This window comes from Melanerpes formicivorus, unplaced genomic scaffold (assembly GCF_026170545.1).
Source record: "Melanerpes formicivorus ecotype bairdi unplaced genomic scaffold, bMelFor1.0.p_v2 SCAF_13, whole genome shotgun sequence".
Lineage (NCBI taxonomy): Eukaryota > Metazoa > Chordata > Aves > Piciformes > Picidae > Melanerpes > Melanerpes formicivorus.
Window position 1 is genome coordinate 1,035,011 of NW_027142365.1, and position 19,649 is coordinate 1,054,659.

General features: G+C 64.1%; 2 protein-coding genes across 3 annotated transcripts; one reads left to right on the top strand and one right to left on the bottom strand.

The window, feature by feature from the left end:
* Window positions 1-916: 916 nt before the first annotated feature.
* On the bottom strand, window positions 917-4,656 carry LOC137444787 (uncharacterized). Of its 2 annotated transcripts, XM_068145772.1 has the most exons (5): window positions 4,479-4,656; window positions 3,727-3,853; window positions 2,993-3,106; window positions 2,692-2,796; window positions 917-2,392 (listed from the first exon to the last, which is right to left on the bottom strand). In XM_068145772.1, exons 1-5 carry the CDS (start codon window positions 4,494-4,496, stop codon window positions 1,227-1,229), a joined length of 1,530 nt encoding a protein of 509 aa, XP_068001873.1. In that variant the 5' UTR covers window positions 4,497-4,656; the 3' UTR covers window positions 917-1,226. The 2 variants fall into 2 exon arrangements, with proteins under 2 accessions (XP_068001873.1, XP_068001871.1); XM_068145770.1 differs by lacking the exon at window positions 4,479-4,656 and having other exon boundaries at window positions 3,727-3,950.
* Window positions 4,657-8,355: 3,699 nt separating this feature from the next.
* Window positions 8,356-12,032, top strand: LOC137444788 (zinc finger protein 436-like). Its single transcript, XM_068145773.1, has 3 exons — window positions 8,356-8,791; window positions 9,071-9,197; window positions 10,157-12,032. Exons 1-3 carry the CDS (start codon window positions 8,783-8,785, stop codon window positions 11,203-11,205), a joined length of 1,185 nt encoding a protein of 394 aa, XP_068001874.1. The 5' UTR covers window positions 8,356-8,782; the 3' UTR covers window positions 11,206-12,032.
* The last annotated feature ends 7,617 nt before the right edge of the window (window positions 12,033-19,649 follow it).

Consider the following 19,649-nt stretch of genomic DNA (forward strand, 5'->3'; position numbering starts at 1 on the left):
GCGCGCCCCCGGCCAGCAAGCCCTGCTGCTATCCCAGAACTCCCTGCGCCTCCGCCACGTGACGCAGCGCGGCCGCGCCATTGGCCGCTCTCACCGGCAGCGCCATTCTGGGGCGCTCCTGGGCGGCTGCGTCCGCGGCCGGCCGCGAGTGGTGCGGGGCCCCACGTGACCTCGGGAGCGCTTTGCCATTGGGCGGCGCCGCGGGTCGGTCCCGGCCATGGCGGACGGAGGCGAGGCGAGGCCTGCCCGGCTCGGCCGGGGCGCTCCCGTGGCCGCCATGGGCTGGCAGCTTGGCCCGCAGAGGCCCTGCCCGCAGGAGCCGTCCCTGTGCCGCGCTGCGGCGCGCTCCCGCGCTCGCCCTGGCTGCGCCGGCAGCCGTCACGGTCACGCTCCCGGTTCCCTCGGCAGCCCCTGAGCAGTCACCACCGATTCACAGCCCCCAAGTACGGGAGGAGCTCTGCCCGGGGGGCGCTCACCCAGCCGAAGGCGGCGGCCGGGCCCTGCTCCTGCACTCCTGCCAGAGCTCGAGTGGCAGAGCTGCATGGAACAGCTGCAGGGGAAGTGGCCTCGAGCTGCCCTGGGGAGGTGAATGTTGAGCAGGAGGAACAAGTTTTCGCTTTGAGGGTTGTCCAGGCCTTGCCCAGGTTGCTGAGGGCAGTCCCCATCCCTGGAGGGGTTTCAAAGCCATGGAGCTGTGGTGCTGAGGGCCAGGGTGTGGTGCTGGGCCAGTGGCCTCCTCTGCAAGGCTGCTGAGCACAGCACAGCAGCAGAGCTGCCAAGCAGTGCTTCCCTCCCCCTGCTTCCTCCCATTGCTTCCCTCCCCCTGCTTCTCTTCCCCTGCTTTCACAACCAGGGCTGCAGGGCTCTGCCCAGTCCCGTCCTGTTTGTGTGGTGGATGAAGCAGAGGGAGTGACACTGTGACTAAGGAAGCAGTTTAATGAGGAGCCAGCAGCAATGGGGCCAGCCTGGCTGGAGAACAACCATCTTCCTCCTCACACCTCCCTGCCTCTCCTTCCCCTCCTTTTTCCTGAGCTTCCTCCACACCAATCCTTCCTCTTGCCTTTCCCTGCAGCTTCCCAGACAATCTCCCTCTTCCCAGCAGGAGCCACAGCCCAAGCTGGATTCCACTTCCCCAAGCACACTTGGGTCAGGTGGCCCTGGCAGTCCTTTCCTAGCCGGCGCTCCGTGCCTCCGCCCCACCTCCGTGAGCCCTGTGCAGTTTCAGCTCAGAACACCTCCTCTTGCTCCAGGGCCTGTCCTGCCTGCGCACCTAGAGGGACAGGCACCTTGCTGCCACCCAGCAGTCCATCAAAACCTATGACCCTGACGCCCTTGGGCTGCAGGCAGTCGCTGCACTCAGAGCCCAGCATGCGGTCGACCTTCCGCAACACCATCCTGTAGGCCTCCCGCGCCGACCTGGAGGTGCCGGCGGCAAATCCACCTCCTTCCAGGCCTGGCCTGGGGCCCGGCTGCGCCTGCCACGCCCTGTGCTGCGCGAGCACGTCCACAGCCCTGCTGCAGGACACGGAGGCCACCACGGGGGCAGGAAGGGCCTCCCCAGTCAGCACTGGGCGGCGGTGCTGCGGCTGGGGCGGAGCAGCGGGCAGCTGCGGAGGGCGGCGTACGGCACGGGCGGCCTGGAGAGGGCCGTCCCTGGCTCCGGCGGCAGGCGTGACCAGCCGGAAGCACCTGGGGGCGGCGGCTGTCTTCCGCAGGGGGCACCTGGGGCAGGTGCAGGGCCGGCACAGCCAGGGCACCTGGGTGGCCTTCCTGACGATGCGCCGCAGCCAGCAGCACTGCTGCGTCAGCTTGTGAAACTTGGCCCGAGCCCTGCTGGGGTAAGGATCCACCTTGTAAACGCTGCCCGGGTACCGCACCCGCGCCACGTGGCTGTAGCCGTGGTCCCAGGCCCCGCAGGCATCGCCCAGCTCGCTCCTGCAGTAGCTGTGTTCCTGCACCGTCCAAGGCCAGAGCTTCATCTTGCTCCCCACAGCGTAACAGTGATCCTCAAACACAGACTCCAGCTTCTCCAGAGACAGTTCCCTGTCTCCCTGGGAGAATGTCACTTCTGCCACGGTGCACTGAGTGTCCTGACAGCCCTCCATGGAGCTGCCAGGCAAATCCTCCTCAGGATCTGCCTCTCCGATCTGCTGCTCCTCCTCCAGGTGAAGAGGCAATGTTCTGCTTTGGGTTATGTCTGACCTGTCCCCTTGTGGATCCTCTGCAGCTTCTCCATTCCAAAGCAACACGACCTCTGATGCCTGGTCTGGGCTCTCTACTGGCTCCACTCCTGTCCCAGCCACCTCTTCTGGCAACATTTCCTCACTCTCAAGGCAGCTGAACTTCCTCAGCAGCTGGCTCAAGTGGAGACGCCACGGCACACGCTGTCCCCCTACCAAGAGAGCAGCAAGAGTTTGCCTTCCTCCTGGACAGGACTTTGGGATGGGGCAGGGAAAGAGAAGCCACACTGAAGGAATGGGGGAGATGCTCCCAACCAGTAAAACCCATCCTCCCCAGGGCAGGGGCCACCTGAGCTCCACACTGATGGGCAGGAGAGCCAGGCTCTACCTGCTCATGGGTGGGAGAAGCCCTGGCAGTAATGACTGGGAGCAGCTGGGGACAGGGCTGGAGCACACCACAGGCTCTTTGCTCCAGAGCCTGGTGGTGAGGAAGAGGGAAACCAGGACTTACCTTTGTAGGGGATCTGTGCCATCTCCTCTGGCATATGGTACCTGCCAGTACCAGGCCACCAGGCTGAGGGAGGCTCCTCCAGGCAGCTCAGGACCCCATCACGTCCTGCAAAGAAACCAAAGGCACATCAGCCTTCCTCTCTGGGAAAGCTCTTCTGCCCCACAGCCATAGGACTGGAGGAGAGGAAGCCCAGTCCAGCACTGCCTGTGCAGGGAGGAACTTGTAACAACCTTTGGAGGGTGCCAGCACTCCCTGCTGTTGAGGTCAGTGGCCTTACATGGGTTGGATTGGTCCTGCTCACCTGGAGAGGGACTCTTGGGTCTGTCCCACGTCATGGGGCTCTGGGATGTGCAGACCCATGGCTCTTCCCCATGCTCCAGCCAGTATAAAATGTCAGGTTTGGGGCCAGGATGACCTGGAAGGTGGAGCAGAAGTTGTTATACTGATATACAAACTGTAAGAAGAAAATGTTAATGCAAGAAAACAAATCTCTGAGACACCCAAGCTGCACTTCACCAGCACCAGAGGAGCCTGAGCAGGTTGCAGTGAGGTGGGGCTCAGCCTCTCTTACCGAGGAACAAACAACAGGACAAGAGGAAATTACCTCAAGTTACCCCAGGGAGGGTTTAGTCTGAACATGAGGAAAAATTTCTTCCCCTTGGGAGCTGTCAAGGCTGGGCCCAGGCTGCACAGGGCAGTAGTGCAGTCCCCATTCCTGAGGGGTTTCAGAGCCATGGACGTATGGTGCTGAGCAACACAGTTCAGTGGTGAGCTGGCAGTGCTGGGCTGAGCCTTGGACTCCATGGCCCCAAAGGTCTCTTCCACGCCAAACAATTCTGATTCAAATCCTTCACTTTGCCAGCACTAAGCTCCCCTGGAGCCATCCTCCCAGCCCCGCAGCCACAGCTGAGACCTCTCTGACCTGCCTCCTGCGGCACCGCGGTCAGGCAGGGCGGAGCCCCAGCCCCAGCCGCAGCCCCAGCCCCAGCCCCAGCCCCCCGGCCAGCCGAGCCCAGGAGCTGACGCTGTGCTTACCCAGGGATCTCAAGAGCTCGCAGACATCCAGCATGACGCTGCGGTACAGCTCCTGCTGCTCCTCGCTGATGGCCTCCCACTCGGCACGGCTCAGGTAGACGGCGACGTCCTCGAAGGTCACCGGTACCTGCCACACACCGACCCCAGCCTCCATCACACGCGGGGACAGCCTCAGCCACGGGGGACAAGGGGCTTGGCCGGCATCTATTAGCCGGGGGCTGCGGCCAGCCGGGGCAGAGCTCCCACCGGCAGACTTAGAGCAGCAGCACCTCCGGGGCACAATTCTGCATCTTCAGAGAGCAGCAGCACAGTCAGACGCTGCCTGCAGCTGGCGCCCCTCGGCACCCTGCATGGCTCCATCCCACCAAGGCCCCGCGGAGCTCTGCCCCCGGGAAGGGAGTGAGGGCAGAGCCAGCTGGGGGGGAAGGTGTCAGGGGTGGGACTCGACGTCACGGGGGAGAGGGCAGCAGTGAAGAGGGCTGAGGGAGGCAGTGGAGGCCCTGGGGCGCCAGAGCGTGCGGAGCAGGGGGGAACAGCACGGGGGGCGCGGGGGGGCAGCGAGTGCTGGGCCTAGGGGGGATACAGCCCCGGGAAAGAAGGGAGCCAGGGCGAGCCTCGATGGCAGCTCCCGAGAGCAGGCCCCAGCGGGCGGTTAGGGGGGAAGGGCCCCGCCCAGACCAGACACTGAGAGGCCTGGCGCGGGGCAGGGCCGAGGACTGGGCCGGGACCCTCCTCCGGGGCCTGCTGCCTACCTGCGCCTGCCCTGCCATGGCGGCGGCGAGGCCCCGGCGCGGGACCCGCGCTGCGCTCCGCGGCCCTCACTCGACGCCGCGGGGCACTTGTGCCGCGCTGGGGGTCCCTGCGCCCCCCGGGGCCTGCACCCGCTGCCGGGCGCCGTCCCGGGCCTCACGGCGCCGCTTCCGGCGCGCGCCCGGCGCGACACAGCGCACCGGAAGTGCACCACGTGACCCGCCGTAGCCAAGGGGCCGCGCGCTTCCCGCGCAAGCCTCGTGCCCGCCCCCGCAGGGTCGCTTCCGGCTCTAGCCCCGCCTCTCCCGGAAGTTTGTCCTGCGTCGGGATCCCCGCCGCTGCCGGCGCCGCCATTTTGACCCCGCCCACCCCTCGCGTGACCGTCAGCCGCGCCGTCATTGGCCCGTGGGCGGCGCTGCCCCGGGGGGGCCGCGGGAGGGGTTCCCGGGAGCGGGGGCGGCCCAGCGGCGCCGGGGGTGCGGCACGGGGCCGGGGGTGCGGCACGGGGCTGGGTCCGCGGCACGGGGCCGGGGCCGCTGCAGCAGCTCTGCTCCTGCATCGCTGAGCCAGGCCGAGGCGATGCGGCTCCGCCGGCCCCAGCGCTGGGCCCTGCCCCAGGGCCACACCAACGCCAGGGACAGCCAGGCCGGGGCACAGCTGATGGGCGCCGCCTGGTGGCGAGGAGCCAGCAGTGCCCAGGGGCCAAGGAGGCCTCCAGCAGCCTGGCCTGGGGCAGCAGCAGCAGGGCAGGGATGGTGCCCCTGGGCACTGGGGAGGCCACAGCTCCCATCCCGGGGTCAGTTTTGGGCCTCTCACTCCAAGAAGGACATTGAGGAGCTGGAGCAGGGCCAGGGAAGGGCAACACAGCTGGGGAACAGGGCTGGGGAGGAGCAGCTGAGGGTGTTGAGCCTAGAGGAGGCTGAGGGGAGACCTTCTGGCTCCCTGCTGCTCCCTGCAAGGAGCCTGGAGCCAGGGGGGGTTGGGCTCTGCTCCCCAGGAACAAGTGACAGGATGAGAGGAAACAGCCTCGGGTTGCCCCAGGGGAGGTTTAGGTTGCACACGAGGAACAATCTCTTTATTAGAATAAACCTTTATTAGAAGAAACCAAACCAGGTTGGAAGAGACCTTCAAGATCATCGTGTCCAACCCATCAACCAATCCAACCCACCCAAACAGCTAACCCATGGCACCAAGCACCCCATCAAGTCTCCTTCTGAACACCTCCAACGACGGCGACTCCACCACCCCCTGGGCAGCCCATTCCAATGGGCAATCTCTCTCTCTGTATAGAACTTCTTCCTAACATCCAACCTGAACCTCCCCTGGCGCAGCCTGACACTGTGTCCTCTTGTTCTGGTACTGGGTGCCTGGGAGAAGAGACCAACCTCTGCCTGTCTACAACCTCCCTTCAGGTAGAGAGCAATAAGGTCTCCCCTGAGCCTTCTCCTCTCCAGGCTAAGCAGCCCCAGCTCCCTCAGCCTCTCCTCACAGGGCTGTGTTCCAAACCCCTCACCAACTTTATTGCCCTTCTCTGGACTCGTTCCAGCAAGTCAACCTCCTTCCTAAACTGAGGGGCCCAGAACTGGACACAGGACTCGAGGTGTGGCCTAACCAGTGCAGTGTACAGGGGCAGAATGACCTCCCTGCTCCTGCTGGCCACACTGTTCCTGATGCAGGCCAGGATGCCATTGGCCCTCTTGGCTGCCTGGGCACACTGCAGGCTCATGTTCATCCTACCATCAACCAGCACCCCCAGGTCCCTCTCTGCCTGGCTGCTCTCCAGCCACTCTGACCCCAGCCTGTAGCACTGCCTGGGGTTGCTGTGGCCAATGTGCAGAACCCGGCACTTGGATGTGTTAAATCTCCTGCCCTTGGCCTCTGCCCATCTGTCCAGCCTGTCGAGGTCTCTCTGCAGAGCCTCTCTACCCTCCAGCAGATCAACTCCTGCCCCCAGCTTGGTGTCGTCAGCAAATTTACTGATGATGGACTCAATGCCCTCATCCAGATCATCAATAAAGATGTTAAAGAGCACAGGGCCCAGCACTGATCCTTGGGGCACACCACTGGTGCCTGGCTGCCAGCTGGCTGTGGCACCATTCACCACCACTCTCTGGGCTCGGCCATCCAGCCAGTTCCTAACCCAGCTCAGAGTGCTGCTGTCCAAGCCATGGGCTGACAGCTTGGCCAGCAGTTTGCTATGGGGGACGGTGTCAAAGGCCTTACTGAAGTCCAGGCAGACTACATCCACAGCCTCCCCACATCCACCAGGCGGGTCACCTGATCATAGAAGGAGATCAGGTTGGTCAGGCAGGACCTGCCCTTCCTAAATCCATGCTGGCTAGGCCTGATCCCTTGGCCATCCTGTAAGTGCTGTGTGATTGCACTCAGGATGACCTGTTCCATGACCTTGCCTGGCACTGAGGTCAGGCTGACAGGCCTGTAATTCCCTGGCTCATCCAACCGGCCCTTCTTGTGGATGGGCACCACGTTGGCCAGCTTCCAGTCCTCTGGGACCTCGCCAGTGAGCCAGGACTGCTGGAAAATGATGGAGAGTGGCTTGGCCAGCTCATCTGCCAGCTCTTTCAGCACCCTAGGATGAATCCCATCTGGTCCCATGGACTTGTGGGGATCCAAGCTGCTAAGGAGAGTTCCAACCACTGCCTCATGGAACATAGGGAAACTGTGCAGCTCCCTGGCTCCTTCTGCCAGCTCTGCAGGCCAGCTGTCAGGAAGACGTTCTGCCCTTCTAGTAAAAATTGAGGCAAAGAAGGTGTTAAGTATCTCTGCCTTTTCCTCATCCTTTGTTACAACGTTCCCCTCCGTGTCCACCAAGGAGTGGAGGTTTTCCTTCCCCTTCCTCTTACTATTAATGTATTTATAGAAGGACTTTTTGTTGTCCTTCACAGTAGAGGCCAGTTTAAGCTCCAAGTGTGCTTTTGCCTCCCCAATTCTCTTCCTACAAGACCTAGCAACATCCTTAAACATTCTGAGGGTTGCCTCCCCTCTCTTCCAAAGGTGATACACCCTCTTTTTTTCCCTCAGTTCCATTAAAAGCTCATGAACCATCCAGGCTGGCCGTCTGCCCCGGCGGCTCATCTTCCGGCACATTGGCACAGCCTGTCCCTGAGCCTTCAACAATTCTTCATTGAAGTAGGTCCAATTCATTGAATTCATTCTTCACTGAAGTAGGTCTCTTGCCCTTGAGGGCTGTCCAGGCCTGGCCCAGGCTGCCCAGGGCAGTGCTGCAGTCCCCAGCCCTGGAGGGGTTTCCAAGCCCTGGAGCTGTGGTGCTGGGGCCATGGTTGGTGCTGAGGACCATGGTTGGTGCTGCCCTGGCGGTGCTGGGGCCAGGGTTGGCCTCCAGGAGCTTAAATCTCTTTTGGATACTTTGTTGAGTAAAAGTTTGTTAGGCTTCGGGGAACACACCTGGAGAAGAAGGGAGCTGCTCTGCCAGCCTCAGCTGTAGCCCAGAGAGGAGCTGCAGGAGGGAAGGTGATGAGCTGCAGGGTGAGCAGGGTCTGTCGGAGGCAAGGCAGCTGCTCCAGACTCTCGCTGGTGAGGCCACAGCTCCCTGAGCCTGCACCGAGCCTCGGGCTCAGCCGGCCCGGCGGGGAACGTGGGAGCGTCAGGGGAGGAAGGCAGGGGGAGGCTACGGGAAGAAGCCTTCCCTGCAGCCGGGAGGGGCGGGGGAAGCCTCCCCGGCAGCTGTCGGCAGCAGCTCCAAGGCTGATGGAAGTGTTCCTCCCGTCCCGGCAGCTGCGCGCCCCGAGCCGAACCCGCGCCGGGAGCCGAACCCGCGCCGGGAGCCGAACCCGCGCCGGGAGCCGAACCCGCGCCCCGAGCCGAACCCGCGCCCCGAGCCGAACCCGCGCCGGGAGCCGAGCCCGCGCCGGGAGCCGAACCCGCGCCCGGAGCGCTCCTGCCGCCGCCCCAGCAGCCCCCGGCCGGGCCCCTGCCGCGCTGCTGCTGCTGCTCCGCTCCCGGCCCCGAGGCCTTTGCTCTGTGCCCCGCCCGGGACCGCCGAACGCAACTTTCGTTCCGGGCGGAGTTTTCTTCCCTCCACCCTCGCGATTCCCGGTGCCGCGCGGCTGATGCTGCCGGGGGCGCGCACACCGCGTGCCCGCTGCTGCCACCCCGCCCCTCGCCGTCCCCGTGAGCGCCTTCCGCCGCCGCGGGTCCGCGCACCGGAGCGCTCCCGCCTGCCCGCCGCCGCGGGTCCGCGCACCGGAGCGCTCCCGCCTGCCCGCCGCCGCGGGTCCGCGCACCGGAGCGCTCCCGCCTGCCCGCCGCGCCGGCCCCGGCAGAGATGCAGCGGGTAAGAGCGAGCGAGGCCCCCTGCACGCCCCCGGAGCGGCGCGGCGGGAGGGCTTGGCGGGTGCTGAGCGCTGAGCTGTGGGTGTGCAGCCGTCCTGAGCGTGGAGGGTCCCAGGCGCCCCCCCCCGCCGCCGCCGTCCCCGGGTGCAGCCCAGATCCTCCGGTCACAGCGAGGGGTGCGGGATCCGACAGCCCGTGGGTCACCGCAGCCCCCGGGAGAAGCGGTGTCCCAGCTCCCCCGGGGTCCCCAGGTGCCCCCCAGCCCCTGCTCTGGTTTCAGGCCGCGGTGATGTTCGAGGACGTGGCCATTTATTTCTCCCCCGAGGAGTGGGTGGAGCTGGCAGCATGGCAGCGGGAGCTCTACCAGGAGGTGATGATGGACAACTATGACCTGGTCGCTAGCCTGGGTAAGGATGCGACCCCGGAGAGCCCAGCATGCAGCTGGCATCCCTCTTGGGCTGGGAGTGTGGCCAGAGGCTGGGCTAGGGTTCCAGAGGTTCTGCTGGGCGACCTGAGGTTCTGCCGGGGGTCCAGAGGGTCAGCCTGGGGTCCAAAGTCTGGGCCAGCAGTGGAGAGTCTGGGCCAGGGGTCCAGAGGCTCGTCTGGAGGCTCTGCGTGGGGTTTGGAGGCTGGGCTGGGGGTCCAGAGGCTTAGCTGGGGGTCCACAGCCCAAGCCCACCTTGCTGTCTCTCTGTGCAGAGCAGGGCCACGGGGTGCTCGCTGCCCTCCCCAGCCTTTCCAGGGCCATCTCCGGTGCGTGAGGAATAACAGCTCCAGGTACCCCCCAAGCCTGCTGCTCCCCACCCTGCTGTGCCACGGTTCTCTGCTACCACCGTTGGCACTGGCAGCTCCCCAGGGGCCTGGGCATGGCAGCTCCCCAGGGGCCTGGGCATGGCAGCTTCTTGACCCTGACGTCCCCCCGGGCACAGTGCTGATAATGGGGTGGCCTGGGGGTGTCTTTCTCCTGCACAAGCCCCCAGTCCAAGCTCATCTGCAAAAGGGAGCTCGGGGAGGAGGCTCACAGGGGGGTTGCTACCCTGGCGGGGGCACAGTGATGCTCCTGACGTCTGGCACCTGTGAGTGACCACAGGGACACTGGGCTGGGAAACTGATGCTGGCTTAATAAATGAGGAATGGAAGCCCCAAGTCTGGCATGAAGTGGCTGGGGTCCCATCTGCCATCCTCACTGGGTGGGTTTGGGTAACCCGCCTTATCCTTGTCCCCGGCCCAGCTGTCCCACAGGCATTGCTGGGGCGAGGGGAGGCTCTGGTGGGTGAGGGGATGGTGCTGTGGGCGTGGGGACTGTGGCAGGCCGCCCCCTGTGCCGGGGCAGCCCTCATCGTGGCTGCACCTCTGCTCCTGACAGCTGCCTGGGGCGGGACGGACGGCAAGGACTTGTGCCGGGAGGATGAGAGGGGACGCTTGGCACTGTGTGCGTCCCCAGCCCAGCTGGCCGAGGACTCCTGCTCCACGCTTTGGGGCAACGCCGACCCCAGGGTCTGGGACGGGGACCCCCTGGGGGAGCAGCCGGAGGCGGGGAGCAGGACCCTCCTCATCTGCGGCGTCTGCGGGCGGAGCTTCGAGGACGAGGCGGAGCTGAGGGCGCACCAGGAGGAGCCCTCGCACCCCGCACCCTCCTACCAGTGCAGCGCCTGCGGCAGAGCTTTCCGGCGCCCCCAGAACCTCCTGACGCACAAGAAGCAGCGGGGCTGGTCGCGGCACGCCTGCGGCGAGTGCGCCAGAACCTTCTGCCTGAGGGGCGACCTGCTGCGGCACCGGGCGAGCCACGGCGGCTACCGCTGCGCGCTCTGCGGCCGCCGCTTCCGCCACCAGCGCCACCTGCTGGCGCACCACGGGGAGCACGCCGCCGGCGCCCCGCACCAGTGTCCGCACTGCGCCCAGCGCTTCCCGGACGAGGCCGAGCTGAGCCGGCACGGCGCCGCCTGCCCCGCGGCGGAGCAGCCCTTCGTGTGCCAGCGCTGCGGCCGCGGCTTCAGCTGGAGGGAGAGTTTGCTGATCCACCTGCGCAGCCACGCTCCCGAGCGCGCCCACCGCTGCCCCGACTGCGGCCGCGGCTTCAGCCGCAGGGGCAACCTGCTGGTACACCGCCGTGTGCACACGGGCGAGCGCCCCTTCGCCTGCCCGCTCTGCGGCAAGGCCTTTGCCAACAAGGCCAACCTCGCCACGCACCAGAGGCTGCACCGCCGCTACAAGACCCTCGGCTGCGCCCAGTGTCGCCTGGGCTTCAGCTCCCACAGCAAGCTGCGGCGGCACCTCCAGATGCACGCAGACGGCGCCGGGCCCCTCGTGAACGGCGCCGGGCCCCTCGTGAACGGCGCCGGGGCCCTCGTGAACGGCGCCGGGGCCCTCGTGAACGGCGCCGGGCCCCTCGTGAACGGCGCCTGCCAGCAGTAGCTGCTCTGGAGCGTGGCAGTGGCCTCGTTCTGCCCCCCCGTGGGATGTGACTTTGCTGCTGCTGCTGACTCACCCCCGGGGCTTGACCTGCTCAGTCAGCGTCTGTGGACTCCAGGAGAGCTTTGGAGACTCTTTCCTGCAGTGGTCTCCTGGAGACACCAGCTGCTGAGCTGGCCCCCAGCACCCCGGCTTGGATCAGCAACAGTGAAGCCAGCAGGAGCAGGGCTGGGCACTGGTGAGGCCACACCTCGAATCCCGGGGTCAGTTTTGGGCCCCACACTTCAAGAAGGACATTGAGGAACTGGAGCAGGTTCACAACCTCTCTGGGCAGCCTGGGACAGGCCTCCAGCAGCCTCACAACAAACAACTTTCTCCTCCTGCTCAGATGGAACCTCCTGGGCTCCAGTCTGTGCCCTCTGCCCCTTGTGCTGTCCCTGGGCACCACTGAGCAGAGCCTGGCCCCAGCCTCTTGCCCCCCCTGCTCCCTTCAGCTCTTGCTGAGCATTGCTCAGCTCCCCTCTGGGGCTGCTCTGCTGCAGGCTCTCAGCCCCAGGGCTCTCAGCCTTTGCTGCTCCCAGAGCTGCTCCAGGCCCCTCAGCAGCTCCCCAGCCTGCCCTGGGCTCTCTCCAGCAGTTCCCTGGCTCTCTGGAGCTGGGGAGCCCAGAACTGAGCCTGTGCTCTGACTAGGGCAGAGCAGAAGGGGAGTAGAATGTTTTACTGCAGTTGTGTGCAGAAGAGGTGCCAGGAAGCTGGCACAAGTGGTTACAGCCACCTAGGGTATTTGTGTTAACCAGGACACATAAACCTTTCTCTTTGCTCTCTAAGCACATTCCTGCTCCATTTCCACTGGTCAGCTCTTGTTCATCTCCATCTCAGGGCGCTGTGGCTTGTGCTATGTCTGCTCTGGGAGGGGTGGCTGTGTAAACAAGGAGCTTCTCAGCTGGAGCTGTGTTCTAGTGCTGCACTGACATGGGTGAGGAGTGAAGCTCACTGCTGGGAAGCACAGAGTGCAGCAGTTTTGTCCTTCCCCTCTTCAGGGTTTGCTGATCAAACTTTGTTGACGGCACGAAGGAGAGGGGTGGAGGCAAGGGGGCTTGTGGGGCAAGGTAGAAACAGTTTAATAATTGAAATACAATAAAACAATAGTTGCTAATAAGAAGGGAATCTAAAAGCCTCTGAGGCAGGGTGCAGCTCTCACCCTTCACCAGCTGCAGCCCAGCCTGTTCCTGGTGAGCGATCCTGCAGCGGAGCAGCTCCTGGAGCTGTGATCCCAGAGCAGAGCAGCTCCTGAAGCCATGGTTCCAGAGCAGGGCAGGCCCCAAAACAGGGAAGATCCTAGGGAAGAGCAAATCCCAAAGCCATGATCCCAGCAGAGCCACAGCCCCGCCTTGTCCCCCCTCCCAGCACGACGTGACCTGGTGTGAGGTGGACAGTTTGGGCCCCTCGCTCCCTGCTGGCTCTGGGGGCACCTGCCCAGCAGCTGGGAATGTCCTTGGTTTCCCCATCTGGGTTCTCATCCTGAATCCAAGGCACAGCCCTGATGAAGCCAGCAAGAAGGAAAATTAACTCTACTTTGGCCAAGCCCCAGAGAGTCTCCGCTCCTTGTTCCACACCAGGTACCTCAGGCACAGGGTCCCCACCCCTTCCCCTGTGCCTCCACCCTGCACGTGTGGGGTTCATTTGGTTCAAGACTCTGGGTTTCTGTCTGTCATGAAGGCACTTCTGAGGCAGGAGGGGTGATGCAGGTTCCAGTTGGAGCTTGTGGCCCCACGTTCATGGGGTCCAAGCTCCTGATCTGTGGGGTGAAGTTGTTGATCTTGAGGATGCTGCTGAGATCAGTTGCTGAAAGCAGTCCTGGCTCCATCAGCTTACATTTTCCCTTGGTCTGGGGGGTTCTGAACATGACCCCAGCAGGATCATACAGTGACCACAGAGTCATGGAATCATTAAGGTTGAAAAAGACCTTTAGGGTCGACTACACTCAGGACCAAACTAGCCTGAGCACGAAAGTGGCCTGCAGGAGGTGCTGGCTGGGTTAGCTACCAGTGCGCGCTGGCCGCTCCCCTCGGGCTGCTCCCGGTCTCTGCACACCGGTTGATGGATCTGCTTTGGGGACTACACCACCGAGGAAACCCAGCTCTGTCCCGGCCGAAAGGAAGGCTGCAGCACCGAGCGGGTGTGCCCGTGCCCGCTTTCCCCTCCGGGCCTTCGCCGGTGCCCGCCCTGCCCGTCCCGGTGCCCCCCACCCGCTCCGGTTCCTCCAATTCTCCGTCCTCCCCGGGCTTGACCCGGTGTGTCTCCATCACCTCCCGGCGTCCCGTTCTCACCGGGCGCTCGGTGGGGGCGGCTCGTCCATCCTCGCCTCCGGCCGCCGAGCCGAGGGGGACCGGAACCGGACTACAGCTCCCGGGAGGCAGCGGGGCGGGGCCCCTTTGTCTGCCCGGCCCCGGTGCGCTCCCGCGGCCATCGGTGGGGCTGGGCGCGCACCCGGTGAGAGCGGGGACACGGGGGGGGGGGGGGGCACACCGGTCTGGGGACACCGAGACCGCCCGGGGATGGAGGGCACCGCGGCGGGACGGGATGTGGCAGCGGGATGCGGACACCGAGCGGGCGGGGACCACCGGGAGGGAAAGGCGCCAGGACAAGCGGAGGATACCGAGGGGGGAGGCACCGAGACAGGCGAGGGCAGGCGGGGGGGGGACATGTCACCACGGGAGGGCACCGGGAGCGGGGGGACAGTGGGAGACGGGGCCAGAGCCGAGGATGGGGACACCGGGGGGAGCGTGTGCCAGACCCCCGCCGCTCGCCCGCGCCCTGTCCCTCTGTCCCGGTGGGTGCGGAAGCGGACGGTGTCTACTGGGCCCCTCTCAGGACTGAGCACCCCCAGGCCCCTCCGACGCCCCCCCCAGAAAAAGAGCCCTGGGGACTGTGGGGCCGAAGAGGCGGTGCGCCGGGGGGCGCAGGTGCGGGCTGCCACTCCAGAGCCGCCCGGAGCCCAGGGGTGCCTCAGGGATGCCATGGCTACCTGCAGGGATGCCATGGCTACAGGCACAGCGTGGGCACGGGGATGCCACAGGCACCATGCCCTGCAGCATGCCCTGGGTGGTTCTCCCAGGAGGATGGAGGGTGGGCTCATGGCTGCAGGGTGTGAGAGGTGCAGGCTGTGTGGCACCCCCAAGCTCACCTGAAATTCCCTGGCATGGAGGCACTCAGGAGCAGGATGGGGCCCCAGGAGAGATCCCATTCCCAAACCCCAGCTCTCACTTTCTGAGCATCCTCCACACCCACTCCTGTGCCCTTCCAGCTGCTGGCAGGGGGTGCTGGGCACAACCCTGTCCAACTAAGGAGGCTGCCCTAGGAGCGTGCAAGGCAGGAAGAGGAGGAGGAGGGCAGCCTTCCTCCATCTCTGCTTCCTAGCATGGCTCCCTGGACACGAGCAGCCCTTTTCTGCACCAGTTTTGCTCTCACTCTTTCTTTCTTCATCACTCTGACCCTGTGCCTCACCCCCACCCCAGCCACTGTGGCTGCCAGGCTGGAAGAAGCGGCTGGGGTAGTGATTTGGGTGAGGATGTGGTGCCCTGGCATCCATCCTGTACCATTCTGCACCATGTTGCCCTTGCAGCATCCTCCTCTGCCTTGCTGAGGAGCTTCCTGGAGCAGATGTGGGGTGCCTGGGATCTGGGGAAGGGATGGAGGGGGTGGAATTGGCACAGCCAGGCTGTGCTGGACTGTGGAGCCCAGAGGCTGGCATCATTTGGAGCACCCAAGTGCCAGCAGGTGCTTCCCACATCCAGGGCAGGCTGGAAGGAAACATTCTCATCCCTTGGGCAGGTTCTTCTGGAGGGAGGCCCTGGACACCCAAGGATGGAGCAGGAGGAGAAGCCACTCAGGGAGGACCTGCTGGACATGAGCCTCACCAACAGCACAGGTGAGGCTGCCAACAGCAGGGACCTGGCTCACCTGGCACTGAAGGCACATCGCAGCCTGCCCTCTCCACCCAGGCCCTGGGGCCTCCAGGACCCCCTGGATGTCCCACAGGCATTGGGGTGGGGAGTGCTGTGCCCAGCACTGGCACTGCAATGGCTTTGGTTGGGTCAGGGCCCTTGTTGGGAGGCACAGGCAGTTGCTGCACATGGCTGGGTGCAGGTCTGTGCCTTCAGCCCCTGGTTCCCCCCTGTAGTGCCCATGGGGGAGGGTTCATGCCCCTATGCTCAGCACAGGGAGCATGGTGCCTGTGGTGGCACAGCTTGCATTTGCCAGCACAATGCCAGGCTGCCCATGCTGCCCAGGACCCCCAGAGCAGCTTCATCTCCCTCAGGAAAGGGCTGGGATGGCATCAAGTGTGAGATCGTGGTGAAAGTGGAGCCGGAGGATGAGTCCTGTGCTGGGTGCCCCCAGGGCCTGGGCACAGGGCCTGCCACCATGCCCAGCGCCTCCAGCACCGGTGAGTGGCTGCAGGGACAGGGCTGGGAGCTTGGAAGGACCTTGCAGTCCCCCAGAATTTAGTTCCTGTCCCACACAGGCTGATCCAAATGGTTTGGGTTGGAAGAGACCTTTGGGATCAGAGTCCAACCATGAACCCAGCAGTGCCAGGGCACCACCAAACCATGGCCCTCAGCATCACAGCTCCATGGCTTTGCAAGGGGAACTCCACCACTGGCCTGGGCAGCCTGGGCCAGTCTCTCACCACCCTCATGGGGAACAACTTCTTCCTAATGTCTAATCTAAACCTCCTCTCCTCCAGCTTGGATCCATTCCCCCCAGTCCTATCCCTCCCTGACACCCTCAAAAGTCCCTCCCCAGCTTTCCTGGAGCCCCCTTCAGATACTGGAAGTCCACAATGAGGTCTCCTTGGAGCCTTCTCTTCCTCAGACTGAACAACCCCAATTCTCTCAGCCTACCACAGAACCACGTCCAACCTCAGCTTGCTCTGGGGCAGCTGGGAGTGCGAGGCCCCAGAGGGAAGCCTGGCCAGATCCCTCTGTGGATCCTGCCCGAGCTGGGCACACAGACTGTGCCTTTCCCTTCACAGGCATCAAAGTGGAGCCCACGGTGAAAAGCGAGGGTGAGGATGAGGCATGTGGTGCTCACTGCCCCAACTCCCAGCAGCAGGATGTGTCTCAGCAGCCCCCTGCCCGTGAGTGGGGCTGGGAGGGACACAGCTGGAGGGACCAAATGCTTTCCAGGCTGCTGGTGCAGGAGAGGTGGGTGCTGGGTGCCAGCATCCGCAGCTGCTCTGGCCCTGCCAGTGCCTGCCATAGCACCACGCTCTCTGTGTGCAGGTGGTGCCAGTCCTGAGGTCATTGTGAAGGTGGAACCAGAGGAGATATTGTACACGGGGTGTCCCCAAGGCTCGGGTGACCCAGGAGGTCCCAGGCACTGCAGTGGAGCAGGTGGGCACTGTAGTGGCTCTGGGGAGAAATGAGTGCCCTGGCTCCCTGGGCACAGGCTGAGGGAAGGCTGCTTGCTGACATGGGGGGTGCTGGAGCAGGGGATCCTGCCCCAGGTACCTGAAGGGGGCCAGACATGGCTTGCCCTGGCGATGGGCTCAGCCAAAATATCTCAGGCTGCACCAGGGGAGGTTTAGGCTGGAGGTTAGGAAGTTCTACACAGAGAGAGTGACTGCCCATTGGAATGGGCTGCCTGGGGAGGTGGTGGAGTCACCATCCCTGGAGGTGTTCAGGAGGGGACTTGATGGGGTGCTTGGTGCCATGGGTTAGTTGGTTGGGTAGTGTTGGATGATGGGTTGGACACAGTGATCTTGAAGGTCTCTTCCAACCTGGTTTATTCTCTTCTATCCCCATGGCTCCCTGTGGAGCACCAGAGGTGGTGGTCAGGAAGGCTGCTGGAGGGGTTGGGATGGGTGTTTGGAAGCTGATGGAAGCGGAAAGCTTCACCCAGAGCTTGGATGGTCCAGCTCAGCGTGTTGGCTTGGCCGTGGTGGGTTGTGCCAGACCTGTGGTGAAGAGCCAGGGGTCTGGGAGAGAGAGGGGCTGTGGGGAGAGGCTGTGAGGGTCTCCAGGCAGGCGCTGGAGCCACAGCAATTAATGACACAGATCCCATGGCTCCCTTGGTAGATGGTGACAGCGAGCGGTGCCCCAAGGAGCAGCCCGAGGAGGCACAGGTGACTCTGCCCTCAGCAGAGCTGGTGAAGAACCAGGGGGCTGTGTCCTCGGGGGGACCTCTTGGCCCACAGCCCCACATCAGCCAGTGGACGGTGTGGCAGGTGCAGGGCACTGCGGCTGAGCTCCAGCACCGCCTGGCAGCGCCTGAGCCACAGGGGCTCTGCCTGGAGAAGGTGATGGTTGCGGTGGCACCAATGGGCAGCGCTGGGGACAACGCCCCATCTGCCCCTGGGAAGGGCACCAGCACAGCCAACGGCACTGAGCCAGCACGGCGTCCCCGCGGCCACGCTGCCGAGCGTCCCTTCGCCTGCAGCGAGTGCGGGAAGAGCTTCCAGCACCGCGGGAACCTGGTCACCCACCTGCGGGTGCACACCGGGGAGAGGCCCTTCGCCTGCACCCAGTGCGGCAAAAGCTTCAGCCAGAAGGGAGACCTGATGAGGCACCAGCGCACCCACAGCGGCGAGAAGCCCTTCGAGTGCACCGCCTGCGGCAAGAGCTTCTGCTCCAAGCAGACCTTCGTCCTGCACCAGCGCATCCACACGGGCGAGAAGCCCTTCTCCTGCGCCGAGTGCGGCAAGAGCTTCAACCGCAAGGCCAACTTCGTGACACACCAGAAGATCCACCGCGGCGAGCGGCCCTTCCTCTGTGCCGAGTGCGGCAAGGGCTTCTGCGCCAAGAAGACCTTTGCCCTCCACCAGAAGATCCACATCGGCGAGCGGCCCTTTGGCTGCTCGGAGTGCGGCAAGAGCTTCAGCCGCAACGGCGACCTGACGCGGCACCGGCGCATCCACAGTGGACAGCGGCCCTTCGCCTGCCCTGACTGCGGCAAGAGCTTCAGCCACACCGGTGAGCTGGTCAAGCACCGGCGAATCCACACTGGAGAGAAGCCCTTCGGCTGCGCCGAGTGCGGCAAGAGCTTCAACCGCAAAGGCACCCTGGTCACCCACCGGCGCATCCACACCGGCGAGCGGCCCTTCGCCTGCCCCGACTGCGGCAAGACCTTCAACCTGAAGACCACGCTGAGGAAGCACCGGCGCATCCACACCGGCGAGCGGCCCTTCTCCTGCCTCGAGTGCGGCAAGAGCTTCAAGTACAAGGGCAACCTCCGGACCCACCACCTCACCCACGCGGTGAAGAGGGTCTACCCCTGCACCCAGTGCGGCGAGGTCTTCAGCCACAAGAAGGAGCTGACGGTGCACCAGGGCGTGCACACCGAGGAGAGGATCCTCTCCTGCTGCCATGAGGAAGGGTCCTTCCCCCCCTTCCTCCCTGTGCACCCGCTCCTCGTGCCCCGTGCCCAGCTCCCCGTGCAGTTGGGCGCCCTGGCCAAGTACAAGTAGGGCGGTTGGTGGCGCTGCTGTCTGCACTGTGGCATGTCCCCACGGTTGGAGCAGTGATGGAAGGAACCAGACCAGTGCTAGACAGCCTTGGCCAAGTACAAGTCTGAGGGCTGATGGCACTGGTGTCCTCCCTGCAGCACGTCCCTTTGGCTGGAGTGGCGAGAGGAGCAACCAGGTCATTGCTGGAGGTTTGGACCTGCTACAGTGCTGCTGGCAGGTTGGTGCTGGTGGTTCTCCTGGGTGCTGTGGTGAGTCCTCAGGGATGCTGTGGGTTTTTGGCAGTGCCAGAGGAGTCATCCCTGCTGGATTGGTGCTCTGGCTTCAAGCTGCCACCATTCACTCCCCTAGGTCATGGTGGGGCTTCATCATAATTACTCCCCAAGGGTCACTGTGAGTCCCCTAGAAGACTGGCATCACTTCACACCAGGCTGTCCCCACACTCCAGGCTGTCCCCTTGCCAGGTTTTCTGTCCCCTCACTGCATTTTCTGTCCCTGACACCATACTCCATTCACTCCCCGACCCCCTGCAACTCTCCAGCTGCCCCTTGTCTTGTGCAGAGACCCCAAAGAGATGACTCTGAAGCTGGGAGTTGTCATTCCTCTGTGTCCCCACATGAATTTTGGGGAGGACAGGGGAGTGACAGGCACTGGGTGGCACTGAGGGGTCCCAACCACCTCTCTCAGTCAAGGTAATGCTCACCATGTTCTTGCCTCAGTTTCCATACCTGTAAAATGGAAGTGAACCACCTGTGGTAGCTCCCCACCAGGGTGGGTGTGGGGGGATTAACCCCTTCCTGGCCATGCAGAGTCCCGAGGGAGGATGAGGGCAGGACCATGGGCACCATTACCACTGCTGGGGACCAGGGAGGGCTTAGGGGGCAGATGAGCATCAAGCACCCCCCAGTAAGCCCTGGGGTGCAGTGAGTGAGGCCATGTGTATTTGTCTCTCTTCAGGATTCTTTTCTAAATCAGAAGGTAA